The sequence below is a fragment of the Ambystoma mexicanum genome, chromosome 11 (genome assembly GCF_040938575.1).
Source record: "Ambystoma mexicanum isolate Mex_15411 chromosome 11, UKY_AmexF1_1, whole genome shotgun sequence".
Classification (NCBI taxonomy): Eukaryota; Metazoa; Chordata; class Amphibia; order Caudata; family Ambystomatidae; genus Ambystoma; species Ambystoma mexicanum.
The window spans coordinates 771,021,991-771,037,151 of record NC_090934.1 but is presented as its reverse complement, the minus strand read 5'-3'; the positions used below and the strand labels follow the sequence as shown (position 1 = coordinate 771,037,151).

The 15,161-nt window shown below is 41.7% G+C and overlaps 1 protein-coding gene across 5 annotated transcripts in view; it reads right to left on the bottom strand.

The window, feature by feature from the left end:
* The window catches only part of DENND5A (DENN domain containing 5A), a 2,487,481-nt gene that overhangs the window by 1,420,689 nt on the left and 1,051,631 nt on the right, over window positions 1-15,161 (bottom strand). For all 5 annotated transcript variants that reach the window (XM_069623676.1, XM_069623672.1, XM_069623674.1 and 2 more), the window contains one exon: window positions 14,386-14,479. In XM_069623676.1, the coding sequence (XP_069479777.1) occupies window positions 14,386-14,479 (94 nt within the window). The remainder of the gene's footprint in view (window positions 1-14,385; window positions 14,480-15,161) is intronic.

Here is a 15,161-nt window from a genome sequence, read left to right as displayed (position 1 = left end):
CTTTTGTGGAGCTTCAAATATTGTGAACGTTGGTTGTTTATTTTCGACTGCAGTCTTGTTTGTTTCATTTATTACAGAGGTAGTTTTGTTTTTGTTATTTTCTACTTGTCCTTCTTATCTCTTGTTGGCTTGGTGTTTTTTTAATTGTCATTACCTATCTGTTTGACCAATTTTATTAGTGCTGTTATGTTATTTTGTATCCTTTCTGTTGCTTCTGGCGATGTCGAAAAGTCTGGCTTGCCATTGAGCAGAACACTCTGCTTCTTTGTCCAACCTATCTTCAATTCTCGATACGAATACATCTGTGCTGATTTGCTTAATATGTATTAGTGCAAGCAGCGTCGCTTGATCTTTCATTGTCTCAGTGTGATTTTCAAGTAGTTTTAAGAAAGGTATTAGGGCATGGGGGAATGCCGCTGTCATTGTCGTCAGTATTGGTTGTATTGGGTCATTTTACTCTCTCACAATCGCAGAAATCAGCATTAGTTTTTCTAATAGCCTGTTCGTCCTCTCGTTTTCTAGGCATGTGAGGATTGTTTAGTTCTGGTTTAATACCTCTTGGCCTTTCTTTTGACTCTCGTTGGATTTCATTGTGTTTTGTTGTTTATTTGCGTTTGTCTCTCGTTAGATGGATTTGATTTTTCTTTTTAGAGATTGTGGTTGTCCTCATCATTTTTTTCATCAACTGGTTACAATTCCTTGGAGCAGGTGTAGAAGCCATCTCTCTAAATTCATTTGATTGAAGATTATGTAGAGTATGACCAAAGATTTGGGTTCTTTTTTCGTGGTTTGACATTAGAGTTTCTATCTCGGTTATATCTACGACAGCCTTGCCATTCTTCCATTTTTGTTGCCATATTTGTTTGGCTCGTTCAGCTCTTAATTTCAGTGTTGCTAGTGGGGTAGAAGTATTATGTTTGTTGTTCCTCTTTTTTTTCCCTTAGTTGCTTTCTTGTTTCATTATTGCTTGTTGTTCTGGCGTCTTGTAATGCTCCCGTTGTTGTTTCGAGGAAGTTTGAAGGCTGAAGTGAAATTTGTGTCGATCCCGTTTTTTCAGTGGTTGTGTTCTGATGTGATGGTGTTCTTTTTGTTCTTTAATCTTGTGTATTTCAATAGTTAGGCTGTTTGAATCCGCACAGTTTTCATCGTCATTGTTTATATCTTGTTTCGGTTTGTCAATTGTCTTAGTCATTGTTTCTTTCTGTCGCCTTAGTTTTTTCATTATGATGATATGCAGCAAAATAGATGTGTTGTTTAATGTTTCTAAAGTTCTATTTTTTTGGTCTGGTGGCCTTTCTTTGGTCCTGATGATGCGACCATTACTGCTATGAGCAACCTACGGTATAAAGGCAAAAATGAGCTTGTGACGCGGGAAATCAATGTTTGAAAGTTCCTACAATCTTTCTAGTCTTTTCGCTCATGCTTCACGTTCTATTTCAGCTCGTGTATAGATGAATGGAAATCTGAGGCAGTGATTCCTGCAGTCGCCTCGTTTGGATTGGTTTAAAAAGAGCTGCAAATATGGGTGCAGAATAGGGGTTCAAAGGCTCAAGGAGCCAGCAGTCACCCCTTTTTCTTACATGGAGATCAAAGGCATCAGGGCCCGCAGTCTCTCCATTCGTGTTTATGTACTGCAGGTTCAAAAGTGGGGCTCAAAGGCTCGACGGCCAATAGTCACCCCTGTTTGTTGCACGCCAGTATGTAAACAGGGTGATAGGTTTAAATTGTCTTTTCCACTTCCTTTTGTTTTTTTTTTGTTTTTTTCTCTTCCTTCAGCACGTTGCTGTCTGGTGTTGCCTTTCGCCACTCCCACTAAGTGGATGTCTGCTGGGAAACATCGGAAGCAACCGTTCGGCGGCCTCCCCCACAATTCAGATCCCAGTCGCTCGGGTGAGATCTTTCTAATATGTTGTCTTGAACAGTGTTTGTTTAGCTATCAATGGCTATTTAATCATTGATCATGGTTCTATGGCTGTGGGTGGATTTCTATGTTATTTTTCATCTTTTGGTGTCCCCGTTACGGGTCGATTGAGCCGAACCAATTTGTATTAAACAAATTCAATTGATGGTTATGGGATTTAGATTTTTTATTCAAAGTATCTTATAGATTGGTGTGTGGTTCACCAGGGGGAAGTTTCAGGTATGAGGCGTACAGTAAAGGGGAGGAAATCATGCAGTTTCTATGTGTATATTGTTCTTTATCTTACCCGTTCCGCCGTCGGCATTGTTAGTTGAAGTCCGCCGCACTTGAGGCCGCCACTCCTGCCGAACACTCTGCCAAACATTCTGCCACGCTCTGCTGTGGCGGGTGTTTTTATTAGCAGACTCCTCCTTCAGTAAAAGAGTTGCAACTGAAGGCAGACTCCCCAGCAGATCATGATTAAAAAAGCTGACAAGGGTGGGTGGAGGGATTGTCATCCTGAATCGAGAGGATTACGACACTGAATGCTTAACCAACTCAGTATCGCTGCATACTATGAAAAACTGCAGGAAGAGCCTACTAGAAAACTACTGAGTCTCATAGATAAAGACATCTAATGCAAGAGAGGGTGGATATCTAAACAGGAAGCAGAATTCCTCACTAATAAAAAACCTACTACTCCAACCTTTTACTGCCTGCCTAAGATACATAAAACACTGGAAAATCCTCCAAGTAGGCCCACTGTTTCAGTCATCAATTCAGTCCTCAAGCCCCTCTCCAAATTCGCGGACCATTACCTCAAAGGCTATGTCAAGGAAATTAAGTCTTACTTAAAAGACACTACGGCAGCCAACAGCCATTTCGAAAATGTTGATTTTAACAAAGACTTCACTGCTTGGATTGGATATTATGGCACTTTATATCCAATAAACCAATATCCCACAACAAGCCACGATCGACACTGTGGAAGAAGTCCTGCTTAATAGAATGGAAACCAATCCCCGTACATTCTATCAACAAACTGAGGGCACCGCAATAGGAGCAACAATGGCTCCTAGTTTTGCCAACCTATACATGGAATATTTTGAAAAGCAACACATCTATACTGACACCAACCCCTTCATAACGAATATCAAAAAATGGACACGGTACATATATTATATTCTTATTATATGGAAAGGCACAACTGAAAACACTCTGGAATACTTCGACTGGCTTAACTCCCACGGATAAGAATTCCTTGCTGGACTATGGACATATCAAGCATCTTCGTGATAACCTGCCCTTTGGGCAGTTTCTGAGGCTAAAAAGAAACAGTTCACAGAACTCTACCTTTGAGGAAGGATCACAAATTCTGGCAAGTAAACTACGAAAAAGAGGCTATCTGAAAAAAAATGATTAAAAAAGCTGGAAAGAGTTCCAGCAACAACAATAGGGAAGCTCTGCTTGAAAGAAAGCAAGAAAAACCACCGGAAGAAAGATTGGTGTGTGTCAGTATCTTTACGGACCTCAGCCTAAAAATCAGAAATATGATTAAAAAACACTGGAAGGTCTTCAGCACTGCAAATGAAACCTAGCTAGCACCATATTTGGATACAGAAAGACCTCCTCTATTGGGAACAAGGTGAGCAGCAGCAAATAGAAAACCATCAGCGACGTCACCAGGAACACCTCCACACTGTGGGGCACGGAATCCATGCGGAACATGTGGGATATGTAAACTGACCAAGAAGTTATTCCAATCGCAATACAGATCATGCGATTTATCTGAACACATGCCCCTGCGGACTTCAATATGTGGGCAAAACAAACCGAAAAGTCAAAACTAGAATAAATGAACATCAGAGTTGCCTCAAGAACAAAGTAGACAAGACACCCATGGTCAAACACTTTATAGAGGAGAACCATGGATATAAAAATTTCACATGGACAGTACTACAAGTTCTAAAAGGGGACAATTTTGCGCGCATGGAAAACCTACTGCTGAAAAAAGAACAAGAAATGATCTATATCATAGGCAGCAATGTGCACGGTCTGAATGAGGCCATTGAATGGCACAAGATAAAGGACTAATGACACTCGAGTTACCAGAGGGTAATTAGGACTACACTCCTGGTAATTTGGACTACTCCCCTCAATCTATCCACAGGGTGGCTGTCCTCACCCCCCACATATGGGGCATTACTAGGTAATCCCCTTCCCACCAATGGGCTACTATTATGCCTAAACACCTTAGTCATTTATCCATACTGTCCCCCGCACCCTGGCGAAAGCGCACTATATGCGGCCATATTAAACATGGATACCGCAGTAGGACTTTATATCTAGGGTATTTTTACTATTTTTTTACTATCTCTAAGTCGTAATACACCCTCACAAGGTATACTGTAGCCCGGCACACTGTTGCCCAATAGACCTCCAGCACATTTTCATAATTACAAGGAATAGGTACCACTGTAGAAAGAGGCCATTCTAAGATGGCGCTCACCGTGGCATGCCAGGTCCACAAAGAGAGGTATGATACCACGAGCCTGTATCAGAGACCGTCGCCATAGTAACCGATGCTAATCGCTGAGGACGCGGACTGAAAACGCTTCTGCAGCCGCTCGAGACACGCGAGCTTTAACAGACTTCGGGTGCATATCCAGGTAAGAGAATGAATCGCAGTTGACTCCGAGATTTGAACGCTTGCTTGTTACAAAAAAGCACTACAATACCCATTATTTAAGACTAGCAATACCGGTTAGGTAGAATTCTCTCTTTAGGCTGGATTTCTGGGGTTTGTTTTTTCCTCCTGCCAAGAGTGAGATCTTTCTCCCACTCTTGGACATGATTTATGGTGTTCCTTTGACTGCTTATGTGTCTTATGGGCTATGGGGTCCTTTACTCCATAGGGTCTCATATGTTTTTACTATGTGTGTTACACAGCACTCTCCGTGCAGTAACACAGGGGTGTCATAGTGACACCCCACCATAGACTCCATACCCTGGGACTGACTACTGTCTCCCAGGGCATGTAAAGTCACCATTGGCTTTACTAGTCCCAAATTATTAACAGAAACCAGTACAAACCATCATATTGTGGACGTACTGGCCGGGGCAATTCGATTTCCCCAGGGTCTGTTAGTCGAGGGGGCACGTCTCCATCCCCCCTGATCGTGTTTTGGCTGGTGGCAGTGGAAACTACTTTTTATATTCGACCGCAAATATTTTCCTATGAGATTTTCCCATTGTTCGAGGCTACCAACTTTAATTATTTAATTCTCATAGCCTCGAACATACCGCTGGTTTACTTAATCAATATTAATTTGCTGGTTGGTATTTTTGCGTTTGTGTTCTAAAATGCCGTTTGTGTTCTCTTCTGTGACTCCAACCCAAGTCGAGCCCTTTGTTCCACTTTTTGGCGGGCTTCTCCACAGAAGCCTCCAAAAGTGGTGCCACTCTGTCTGGGTACCACAGGGGGTGTGGGAGGGGGTTTAGGCAGCCAGGACTGAGTTACCTTGGTAACTCAAGTCGTACTCTTGTGTGATTGGCCAAGTGGTGAGCCGGCCGGCTCACCACTTAGCATGTTTGAGTGACAGCTAGGCTGAGTGAATGGGGGTTTGCTGCATAAAAGCAGGGCTTTGGGGACTGGAACTTCAGAAGTCGCCACAGGACCTGAGAATCCGACGAGGGAGAAGCTGAGCCGACCTACCACGACGACACCACCGGTGGAGAATTGACTCACCACTTCCCGACGACAGAGAAGATCTCCCGGCTGGAGAGTCTTCTTCCCCTGACTGGTGGGCACAACCAGTTTACCTTTCTTTCTTCGCACCCCAGTCCGGTTTGTGGTCGAACTGCCCGTGCCAAGCACCACGGCGGCCGGATAGCCACTCACCACTGAACCGTGAATCAACAGACCGCTCCTTGTACCTGAGAAACTCAGAGGCTGGTCTCTTCCCTGCAACGGACCCCGGTCTTCCTCCACGACGAGATCTACTCTTCCCCCGGACGAAGCACCGACTTGCACCCGCTGCCAGGAACAACTGCCCCCGCTGGAGTGTTCTCAGCACTTTAAGGTACCGTGTCCACCAGGCCTCCCGTTCTAACGATTGCAACAAGGTATTAATAACTCCTTAACCTTCTGGACTGGACTGGCCGCCTTGACCCTCTAACTGGTCCCTTTCTTTGGTCCAACTCCTTTTTGAACCATTACAAGACTTTTGTGCACTGCAACCGTGTAACCTTGGACACATTTCGTTTTGATCCCCTTAAAGCGGGTCCAGCCTACTGACTCTGAATTCACTGTGTTACTTTGCCTTCCTCTCTTGTTGTGTTCGTGAAAAAAGTGTTGGGATCTGTTTCAATTTGTTCTCTGCTTTTCTCTCCCTTTTAAAACGAACTATTAGAGTGCCATCTACGTTAAGCGCTCACCGATGTCTGAAAATAAGTGGGGCTTTACTTAAGACTTGTCTAATATTCTTTTAAGGGAGTGTATATCTTTTAGTGACCATGTTTTTGAATTGCTTACTATTAGTGCCTGTGTGCTTTTCTAGATGTGGTTTTAAATAAATAATTATATCTCCTTTACACCAAGCCCTGGTCAGTGTTTACTTGTTCTATTGTGTGCTCTTGACCTATTGTGAATACTCTGTATACTGCCTAACTCTTCTTGAGGGAAGTCTGACTGCTCAGCCACAGCTACCAAGTGAATCTGTGTGGTACAGACTGCTACCAAGTGGGTTTACTGCCAAACACCTGTACTCTTAAATCTTTTGCAGTGGTCCCAGAGTGAACTGCACAGGTTTCTGCCTAACAATACCAAACTAAGCACTTGTCTATTTCTATTCACAGCAAACACGGTAATGCGCTCACAGTTTCATGGCACCATTTAATAACAGGAGACTCACCCTCCTGTCCTGGTCTACAGTCCTCGGATGAGCGAATTGCACGCAAAGTAAATGAGCATGTACAGGTTTTTTTAAAAAAGTCCATACTAAATATAAGTAGTGGCACAGTATCCCTTTATACACACTATCTTCTCTGCAGGACTGCGGCCCAATGTACAAAGATGAGCTGCCGTATGATTTCTTAAATTCATTTACCGTGATTATACGGACTGCAACAGACAAGGTAATTTAGCGCTACACATGCATAAGGTGGCCAATTTGAGTACTTTATAGGCACAATACCTCTACAGCCCAAACTTTTCTTTCCACCGTAGGATTGTGGCTGTATCTATTTATCTGCTGGCATTAAGGGAGCCTAAGAGACAGGTGGAAGTCTCCACCAGCCAGTGTTTATCGATGGCACTTCTTCCTTAGAAACCGCCAAAGTGAAAGTACCCACGACCTACATGCGAGGTGGGTGATACTCTGTTTTTTCCAAAAGAACCCCACTCAGTTTCTGTTGTAGCATTGGGGGTCACACCCCAGGTGGCTCGTTTTAGCGAATATAAAGCATATTCTTATGCTTTCTCCTTTAATTAGGCACAGCAAAGGACCTATACTAGCCCTGACCACCACTAATATCAATGGTTTCGCCCTCAAGAATATCAATGCAGCTAATTATAAACCTACATAGGTTTCATACTCATGTATGGAGTTAGAATAGAGATTCAGGAACATTAGCTTACTCTATTCTATGTTTGTTTTGTCTAACAGGTTAAGAAAAGGTACTAGAATACCCACGCACAAACCACTGCAAGCACCAGAGCGTTTCTATATGACTTTTATTAGTGGGTTATCTACTCCTGATGAATGTTGTACATTGATCGTACCTCTGAACTGAAACATGTTGAGATTACTAACTGTTAAATGATTACACAGTGTACAATGGTTTAAAAAGAACATTATGGTTAATGTAAGACTGCTGGTGCATTCCTCATAACTGTAGCCAGAAGACAACAGTGTAAACAAGTCTAACTTTCATTTTTATCTGTTAAGGTACCCAGGCCACCTCTGTGGTAGACTGTAAATATACAGAACCAGTGAACTATTCCTGGTGCGTTTGTTTTGAACTGTTTTTTTTTTTTTAGTTTGGCCTTTTAGACATCATGTTGTTGATTTGTGTATAAATTATTGATTTGATAATTAAAATTGTGTTTTACTATACATACGGAATCATTTGCAGTATCCTTCAGTGTCCTAACCTGATTAGACCAGTCTCTATCTCATGATTGTCTATGGCTGTATTGTTGCCATAGTTCCTGATTACTGAAGTACAAAATCAAAAATCAGATAAATAAGAATGTGTTTGTTGGTATATAAGAACTACTGTTAAAGAAGAAGAGAACAGAACACAGAGCCATGCTACAAAAACCCATAATGCAAAGACATGAACAATCGGCACAAACTATGACTTCGCATTCACACATGGAAAAAATAAGTCTTGTAAAAGTACAATTTAAATATGGATTGGCAAAGACATTTGCACATAATAGAAGAAATCTTTATATACAAAGCTGAATGTGTGTATGTTTGTCCGTCTATACAAATCGACACTGTTCAACCCACTGCTACCAAATTTTGCATGGATTCCTCATTTGTCTGGGGTAAAACTGTAGTCTGTTTGGATGCAAAAAATTCATTCCGTAGACACCCTCATTTACTGATGCTCACCCCAATTCACTACACTAGGTACTAAATGGAGGCAACATTTGGAAAAGTGTCTGAAGCAAAATGTTCGATGTTTTGGTTATTCCTTTGAAATCCATTACTACTGTATACAGTTCGAAAGTGTTTATCAAAGCATTTTTAAAGGGAATAAAAAAAACATTTTACATTTTTTTTATCACGCCACTCCAAATATTGGAAATGGCAAGGTTATAGTTTACTTACTTTCATTCACAAGAAGAGAGCACAATCAATCAATCTTTCTTGGACATTTTCTCAAATGTGCAGAAGCCGTTGAGTGACTGAAATATGCCACACAAAAAACGAACATCACTTGGAAAAGTTCCATCTGATTCAAAGAAAAATCATTATCAAGAGCTTCTGAAACACAACAACAGCAGCACGACTTGCCAACCAGAGCACAAGAGCAACATCCTCCAGGGCACATGAGACACCACTCGATCAGGATACTGACAACACCGGGTACCCCAGGTAGTTTTTAAATAAAAAGCCACTACTGAGTTCAATCAGTTCAGTCAGTGTAAGTACCTGTTCGCAGGACGTCGAACCAGGAAGATAGCTGAACAGAGCAGAAACAAGACACAAAGGCTCGAAACGAAATACACTGACACAAAGGAAAAATGAACTCCAATGTTGTGCGATCAGAAAGGGTTTGCTTTTACTTTGAGGAATGAGGCGTCTTGGCATTTCCATGGAGACACGTCAATAGATTGCGCACAGAACACGTTGACATGAGACGTGCATTGGCGTTGTGAAAAGGGGCATAAGCGTCTAGTGATGTCAGTTTGAGGGGCGGGCAATCTATATTCTTGCCGTAAGGTCACATGATTTTAGGGCGATGCATCGAGGGATAAGATTAGCACAAGATGACAGAGCGCCCAGCTCGTTGTTTTCTAATGTGTAAATGTGAGGACAACTAAGGTAAGAGGCATAGGACTTTTTTAAAGATTGATTACGGTATGCTTAAAAAGATATGCCCGATCGATTGGGACAACATTTCTGAGCAAACTTCCCCATTTTGCTAATTCCACAGCTTCAGTGAATCGGGGTCAAGCCAGTCAGCTATTTGCAAAAGTTGTGTTGCCTGAAGATACCACTTTATATAGGGACCGGCCAACCCTACATGCTCTCACGACTTATACAGAATTTTATGAGCTATCCTTGGTTTCTGACCCTTTAAAAAAAAACAGCATTATACTCTTTTGAATAGCTAGTTGAGTCTTCTCTGGGACTAGTAGCTGCATGTATAAAGAAGCCTAGAAAGGATATTCATCTTCACTGAGGACATCCTCATCAGCCAGGTTCACCCAAGATCTTAAGTAATTGTGTATAGTAGCCAAAAATTGTGCATAGTTAGCTTAATATAAATCTGCAGTTTTAGCCATAATGTTAATTCCCAGGTATGTATGTGTGTGTTAGCTACTTTAAGAGGGTTGTTTCAGAATGAGTGGTGCTCAAAATGAAAGCGAAAGAGTGCCTCATTTTGCACTCCATCTGATTTCTGTGCCTTTCCATGAGTGGAAGAGCAGCAAAGTGGAGTGTGCATCTCTGCTTTGCTTTCCTCCATCTTGGAAGACCACTCTGTTTCACACCTGCATGAGATTTTCATGCAAGCAAAAAACCAAAGGATTTCAATGGAATACGCCTTGATTTAGCACATAGTAAAGACCATGCAGATTCCATTTGAATCCATTATAAAACGAAACCTGCAAAGTGAAATTTGCGGACAGCATTTTTTACTATGTGTGTTACACAGCACCCTGCGTGCAGTAACACAGGGGTGTCATAGTGCCAAAAGAGCCATTCCTCTCCTTGCTAGAGCTTGCTGTTCTGAGTTCTCAAAATACACAAAATGGAGGGTAAAATTTAAGAATAAATGTAATTTTGGCTTTGTTTACTGTGCACAATTACACTGTACTTTCTGGGTGTTGAAAACTGTAAGGGGGACCCAGCATCATGTAAGTGCAGGTGTTGGCGGTCCCCTGCATGCGCTTAGCCATTTCACACAAAATAACACACTAAGTTGGCCAGTGGCCACCAGGGAACTCCAACTTTTTCGGCATTGAGATATTAAGTATTTCAGATTTGTTACGATTGATCTTAAACCCTGCTACTTTTCCTTAAGAGCATAGCAGTGTCTATAGAGCTGGAACAGAAACTTTCCGCAGGTGTCATTAATATGTTGTCAGCAAACAAATGAGCCTTTGTATTCCCGGTCAGCATATTTAATACTGTAGATGTGTGGATTAATACGGATAGTCTGTGTTAGTGGTTATACGCACAGAGCAAAAAACAGGGGGAACAGTTGACACCCCTGTGGGGTACGCCTGGTTAGAGACAGAGGCCCAGATAGGTAACAGTACATTTTTTTTCAATCTATTTGCTTACGATACATAGCTATCACGCTCTAGTAAAAAAGGTATCCAAACCCATTTTATGCAGCACCCCTTTTAGGAAGCTCCATCGACCCTATGGAAAGTTTTCAGAGCGCCTAGAGATAGGAAATAAGCAGTGAATTCTCTCAGTTCTTCTATGTCCATTAAGTCAATCACTATACTGATCTTATCTGAGGGCTGTCTATCTTCTATATATTTGTTTATTTCTTATACAATTCCACACTGTTCCACCAATCTGTACCAAATTTTGCACAGTTACCTGTGAGGACCCTCCGGACGTCACTGGCTACATTAGATGTGGACCCCCATCCCTGTTCCCCAGATTTCAGTTCCTGCACAAATGAAACAGTTGTCTGGAACTGGTAAAACATCAAGGTTGGTGTCATTTTAAGCACCTCGATGCGAGGAACAAAACTCGAAGGCCCTTGGATGCACAATTTCCGAGCTATTTGCAATGCAACGTCCAAATCAGCGAAACATCAATTTGTTTGTAGAAGGACCGGAAAAAGCAAATTTTCAGCGTCTCAACGCCAGGAACAAAACTTGAAGGCCTCAAAACCACATCTCAAAGGCCTAGTTCGCATCATTTGAGATATTTGTACTGCAATGTACGAAATCGGTGAAACATCAATGTGGTCATAGAAGAACCGGAGAAAGCTAATTTTAAGCATCTCAACCTCTGGAACAAAAACTCTGAGGTCCCTATGGGATCAAGTTTCAAGGCCCTGTGATGCACCATTTTGGAAATATTTGAACTACAAAGCCGAACTGCACCACGCAGGGAGGCAACAGGTGTAGAGAGTGCACAGGTCCCAGTACAATGTAGCATGCCAACTCTCACCTCCCCTCCATGCCTACTCCACGGTATGAGTGCAAAGCACATGAAACGATAACCGACTCGGAACAGGGACCTACAGGATCACTGATTTTCAACAATTAATGAAAGCGTTAGTTACCATGTCAGTATACTGGCTACATGACATTTGTACACTCCATCCCTTTCCTTAGATTTCATTACCTCAAAACATGACACCGTTGCCTAAAATCGGCGAAACATCAATGTGGTCGTAGAAGGACTGGACAAAGCTGATTTTAAGCGTGTTGACACGAGAAACAAAACTCAAATTTCCCCCTCGAATTCCAAGATTCAAGGTCCTATGGCGCACCGTTGCTGAAATATTTGCACCGCACCGCAACACAGCATTGCGCCAATGTGAGCCGACAGGTGTGGAGAGTGCATAGTAGGTACCAGTATTCTGCAAAACGCCAACCCTTGCCTCCACGTCTCGTACAGGGTATGTAAGCCAGCCACACGTGTCCATTCTCAGTGCAGTTTACTTCAGAGTGCAAAGCACATCAAGCAATAAGCGTCTCGGAACAGCGACCTACAGGATCATTGATTTTCTCAAATGAAGAAGTGTAATCATGTCTGTCTTCAGAATTCACACAGAGTATGAGTACTTTTTGCTAGCTCAGGATAAACCTGCATTGCTTTTTCCTCCGACCAGCTTTGGCATTAGGGGCTCCATTCTCATTGAAATTGCTTTTGCCTATAGCTTAGTGTTCAAATTTAAAAGTGCAATGGGCCTATATGAGGAACATTACTCCTTGTCTTTCCCCAGGTATGAGAGCCTCCCGCATGGGGTTGGTAATCATATGCCCATCCTTTATTGAGTTGAAGAGCAAAGTAAGTTAAAGCTCTAAGCAGGGGCCATTGTATTTGTTTTGTAGAAATAAGAAGAAACCTGTCTGGGTATGGAGACGTGTGGAGCTTTAAAGAATAGGTGGCCTTGACAATCTCTTATCTTGTTATCTGTTCCCCCACAGCCATCGCTCCAAGCTCCGATGGTCTGGGCAAATCTATGCTGTCTAAATACTGATCATTGTCTCCAATAGTTACCGGACCCCTGGTGTCATAAATGTCTCAAAAAAGCTCTAACCTGTTTAATCCTGCAGTTATTTCCCCCTATAGGATGTTGTAGAGCTACAAGTCTATTTGCCTCTGTGCACGCTTTCAGTTAGAATGATAGCAGTGTCAGTGTTTATCCTTTTTATAAAACCTTTGCTGAAGCCTACATATAAGGAATTCAGTCTTGTACAACGATAGTTGATTCCTGGCCCACTGAAGGACCGTATACATTTTTCTCAAACCCATCAACTTATGCTTCTGCTTTACTTATGTGACAGTCTCCAGCAAGGCTCAAAGCCAAAAGAGCCACTCCTCTCCTTGCTAGAGCTTGCTATTCTGGGTTCTCAAAATTCACATTTCTCTGTTTCTCTGGTCCGTGGCATGAGTGTGTTCACCAGAGATCTGTATCTATGCAGCCATCTTGCACTGCCCCCGGCCATGCCCACTCATTCTAGCTGTTTTACCTTGTCTGCAACATACTAATGTCCAAACATTCAATTCGTAGCATGAAATGACAATCTAAATCTTTGCTGCTGTGAGATGGACATGTAATCCATGGTACCTCCAGGTTGTCCTGAGGGCCTGCCCCACCTTAGTCTTCCGCTTTGCTGCATTTGTCAGGGTGCTGTGGAAGTGGCCAGGGAAATCGGAGCTCTACAGGAAGGAACGCAGTGGGGAGAGATGAGACTTGGTGCTCCCTCCTTTTACTGGGGGGGGGGGGTAGTCATAGCTTTCCTGTTCTCACCAATTCTCACTGTGTGTAAACACAAAGGTGTTCATGACATTGCTGCATGTTTGGCACCATTTTGTAATTATCCTCTGACAGCAATATTTTGGTTCTTTTCTAAAAGTGCCATGAAAGATCCAACGTGAAAAAACATTACAATTAAGACCTAACCAGAAGAATCGAGTCATTAAGAAGAATTAGCACAAGCATTTCTACTCCATCACATTTTCTAGTCCATAAACTCCAGTACAATGGACACCAGAATCCATTAATAAAAGTTGAATATGAATAGCACATGGAAGCATGCCCAGTCCATTACATGTGGAACATATATTTTCTAGGGGCCTGCATGACTTTGATGAATGTCTGCTTAGAGGCAACATACCATTTCCTTTTCTAGGGAATGATGATCCTTTCATGATGTAACAAGGCATAGGGCATTCCAGATGGGCCATTTATGTGCAAGCAAATAGAACGATTTTCCAGATGAGAAATACTTTGCTATTTGCAATTTCTGGCAATGAGGCAAGCAGTGGCAGCTTAATACACTTAAATGTGAAATATGGATACATGCTTGTATGCAGCGCCCAAGATAATAAAGCAAAGTTTAAATTCATGAAAGTCTACCAATAATAGCAAAAAGGTTGTGCTTTATGTAGGGTAGCACACAATAGAATTAAAATAAAATGTGTAACACAATTTAAACACAATTTGTAGATAACCTTTAAAGGCCAACCAGGCTCGATGAAATGTGTTGCCTAGGTATAAGTAAACATTTTAAACATTTCTGATTTAGATTGTTAAATTGATTTCACCTCTCTTTGATCATTGTCAAGACGTAAATGTTCAGTGTGTTGTTTCTGTCTGTCTTTCCGCCTCCACTGTGCTGGTGCATTCCTTTTTGTCCATCTACAGTCAAGGAAGGATATAAGTGATGTGACTGTTAACATTTTAACTGTTGTACTTTAATCAACAGATGTAAAAATGTAAAACTGAGAAATCTTACAATTTGTGAAACTATTTAATCAATAGCAATTTCCTTTGCCTTTTCAAAAAGGTAAATGTAATTTCCAGTTAGTAATTGAGATGCAATGTTAAAACATATAAGACTGATTTCCAATCGATTTCCAACAGCAGAATCTAAAACATGGGAAAGAATTCTATTTATTTTTCATGGTTCATAGAGTACCAAGAAGATCGACTGTCAGACTACCACTAGTGTAGCAATTCATATCATTTGTAGCAGTTTAATTGTATACTGAACAAGTGCAATAGTAATGCTGGAAGGATACAGAAGTAATTTCGTAAACAGTGGAGTAAGTGGGTACATGGTAAACAAGTTAGATATAGTTACTGACAGTTACAATTGCAAGCTAAAGATCAGCTGATTGGTAAAGCTGTTCATCGAAGGATTGTTGGAAAAACATTGTTTTCAGTGTCTGGGTCACTCTGCTAATTTTAGTTCAGGTGTGACAGAATAAAACACGTCTGTCTATTTGCACTGAAGTATTGAATATTTGCTGTTGTTCAATTACGTTTTTGTGTCAAGGTTGAGAATCTGTTACTTTTGGGGTTAAGAGATAACCAATTG